Source organism: Wasmannia auropunctata, unplaced genomic scaffold, assembly GCF_000956235.1.
Source record: "Wasmannia auropunctata unplaced genomic scaffold, wasmannia.A_1.0 LD336088.1, whole genome shotgun sequence".
NCBI lineage: Eukaryota > Metazoa > Arthropoda > Insecta > Hymenoptera > Formicidae > Wasmannia > Wasmannia auropunctata.
Genome location: NW_012026802.1, coordinates 239,895 through 243,211, shown reverse-complemented (window position 1 = coordinate 243,211; position 3,317 = coordinate 239,895). Strand labels below are relative to the sequence as shown.

Genomic DNA, 3,317 nt, shown 5'->3' with positions numbered 1-3,317 from the left:
ACTTTTTTTCTAAATGTTCGCAATTTTTATAAAAATCTATATTTTAAAATATCCGTATGTATTTCTTTAATGCATATTATATAATTTTTAAAAAATTTTGGTTTTTTGCTCCAGGTTTAATCGAATGGCAGATCCCCGCAACGCCGATTTGACAGTAGCTACAAAACGTTTAATAAAATGGCTTCAGCGTCGTCATTTTATTAAAAAAATAAATAAAAAAATATTTTTTACTTCTAAAGACTTGTATTATTAAAGCCTTAAAACGAATTTTTTGTTACTTTTATTGTTATTTATTTCCTAAAAAATATTCCCAAAGTTACCTATAATTTTTAGGCGGTCAAGGTGGTGTAACCCCTTAATGCTTAATTTATTATTTTCGGATTATCGTTTTTTAGATTAAAGAGTCTTTATATAGTATATGTCAATTTTAAAATAAATTAACTTTTAATATCAGGGGCCTTCGATATGGGGCCACGTTTATTTTCTAAAGGTATAAAATTAAATTTAAAAGTAAAATTCAAAAAATTTCCCTGAGCGTCAGTAAAATTCCATGATTTTCAAGGGTAAAAATGAAATTCCCTGAGAATTTCAGATTTTCCTAGTAGTACCCACCCTGATACTGTTTCTAGACTAAAGATAGTACATCGTGGTAGTCGCATTTGAAAAATATTAGTTACCTATAAAATATATATTATGTATATTAAGTATACATATATTAGAATCTTATAAAAAAAAGTGTCGCAACCGATTTGTCCACGACTGTACATATATAAAACAAGAATTCGTATCATAATATATACAACAATATACACATATATATGTATATATACACATAGTAATTGTATTTACAGAAATTTTTATCTCAACAAGATCGTTACTTTCCAATTATCGCAGTATCGTTAACCACCTATTAACGCTCGTCAGTCTACAGATCATCATCGTCGCAAAATTCGATCTCGTGATATGTTTCCGCTATCCAGCCAAGGAGGTACTTGACTTTCTCTGTCGCCTCATCCGTCGCTTTGTAACCCTCAATGGCCTCGGACAGGCACTTCGATAAAAGTTTTAACAAAGGCTGTGGACAAAAAATCCAATGTTAACAGCGCAATCAGGTATCAGGAATTTAAAGCAAGAGGGAGTCGTTAAAAATACCTTGTAAAAATATATTTTGTCCAATTATACAGGGTGTCTCAAAATTCGCGAAAATATCATAGCAAGAAAGTCTCCGAAAAATTAAGTAAAAAAGTTATTTGTAAATCTTTAATTTGAGCAGTAAGTTTTGAGATATAAAAATTTAAATTTAGCCAATTATAGATTACAATTAAACGGAAACATGTCCGTGAGCGCGTCGATAGTGTTAGTGATCGCGCACTTCACGCGAGTACTACTAATTTTATAACTGGCTAAATTTAAACCCTTATATCTCAAAAACTATTGCTTAAAATAAAAATTTACAAACTTTTTTTACTTAATTTTTCGAAGACTTTCTTGCTATGATATTTTGATTCGCGAATTTCGGGACACCCTGTATATTACTTAATTGTATATACAGGGTGGACCATTTTAATCCATCCAGTCGAATATCTCGAAAATCAAGCCCGGGAGAGAAAAATTTTTCAGACAAAAGTTGTAGGGTTTCGAGAGGGACATAAGATGATAACATTGGTTTGACCCCGAGAGGCGTCGTCAAGGTCAGGACAAGGTCACTTTGAATTTTTTAAATGGAACCCCCAATTTTTCATTACATGTTCTTATGGCACGCCTCGAGAACTTTCCAAAACACATAAATAAAATATTTTTTTATGAAATAAATCTTGAGTTATGAAGCTTGAAAGTTGGAGTACTGTCGACATTAGCATCATCCAAGGTGTCCAAACACTAGCTAAAGATGGCCAAGGTCGTTGGCCTTTATCAATGTCATGATCCTGAACATTCAAAAGGTTTTAGCTAGTGTTTGGACACCTTGGATGATGTCGACAGTACTCCAACTTTCAAGCTTTATAACTCAAGATTTATTTCATAAAAAAATATTTCATTTATGTGTTTTGGAAAGTTCTCGAGACGTGCTATAAGAACATGTAATGAAAAATTGGGGGTTCCATTTAAAAAATTCAAATTGACCTTGTCCTGACCTTGACGACGCCACTCGGGGTCAAACCAATATATCATCTTATGTTCCCCTCGAAACCCTACAACTTTTGTCTGAAATATTTTTCTCTCCCGGGCTTGATTTTTGAGATATTCGACTGGATGGATTAAAATGGTCCACCCTGTATATAAATTTTTATTTTAAACAATAGTTTTTGAGATATAAGGGTTAGTTTTTAAGAAGTTTTTAGTTAAAAAAAATCTGTTTTAGTTTTATATTATTTTTACAACACTAAAATTATACAGGAAAAGATGATAAATATTTACGCCATTAATTTATCTCACACAAGTGATTCGGGTGATATCGCGTGTACACTTACCACAGGCCAGTCTCGTCTAAATAAAGCTACACACTGATCACTCAGACTGTCTCCATTGAGTATTTTAGTCTCTAATAATCTTTTCAGAAATTTCCCAAAAACTGGCCATATCGCATCATTTCGCGGTTGCATCAGTAACATGATATTTCTGGCACACAGAATTCTATGCATGGGCGAATCGTCCTCGTCGTCTCTCAGACTGTCCGACGACCATATCCTAATCAATTTGTCCTGGACCTCTCTTGTAAAGAGATCCGTCCTGTACGCCACTAAAAATACAAAAAATATCATGGTTGCGTAATTGTATCGCTCTCTTGACACATTTCAATTAGAGATATAAATAGAAAAAAAAAACTTATATAAATAGAAAAAAAAACAAATTTTTTTTCATAAAATACGTTTTTTTTAGAAACCATAAGCCTCGTTTTTTTCTCAAAATTTTATTTTTTTTCAGCTATCATCTATCTATTTAATATCTATTTATATTATCTATTTAATATCTATACGTTACTTAATATAAGCTAATTTCTCATGAGTTTTTATTTTATAGATAGTAGATTTAAATTATCATCATTTTAACCTTTAAACGAGAAAACTAATATATTGATTCTGAAACGCATTTTGAAGCAAGGACTTCAATGAATAATTATAATAAATTCTACTTGAGGAAAAACTATTTAGAAAAAGAATTAAAAAGATTCTCCTTTTGTAAAAGTTAAATGTAGATCACATTAAAATTAATTTGATAATTATATAATTACTATTTACAATTAATTTATTGTGCTATCGGAATTAGAAAAAAACCAAATTTGTATTTTTTCAATTAAATAAAACACGTTTTTTTCTAAT

The 3,317-nt window shown here is 30.7% G+C and overlaps 1 protein-coding gene across 1 annotated transcript in view; it reads right to left on the bottom strand.

Moving 5' to 3' along the window:
- Positions 1–817: 817 nt before the first annotated feature.
- Positions 818–3,317, bottom strand: part of LOC105448115 (codanin-1) — a 9,275-nt gene continuing 6,775 nt past the window's right edge. Inside the window, exons 9-10 of the mRNA XM_011686480.1 lie at positions 2,469–2,737; positions 818–1,075 (exon numbers count right to left, since the gene is read on the bottom strand). Of these exons, the coding sequence (XP_011684782.1) occupies positions 926–1,075; positions 2,469–2,737 (419 nt within the window). The 3' untranslated portion in view covers positions 818–925. The remainder of the gene's footprint in view (positions 1,076–2,468; positions 2,738–3,317) is intronic.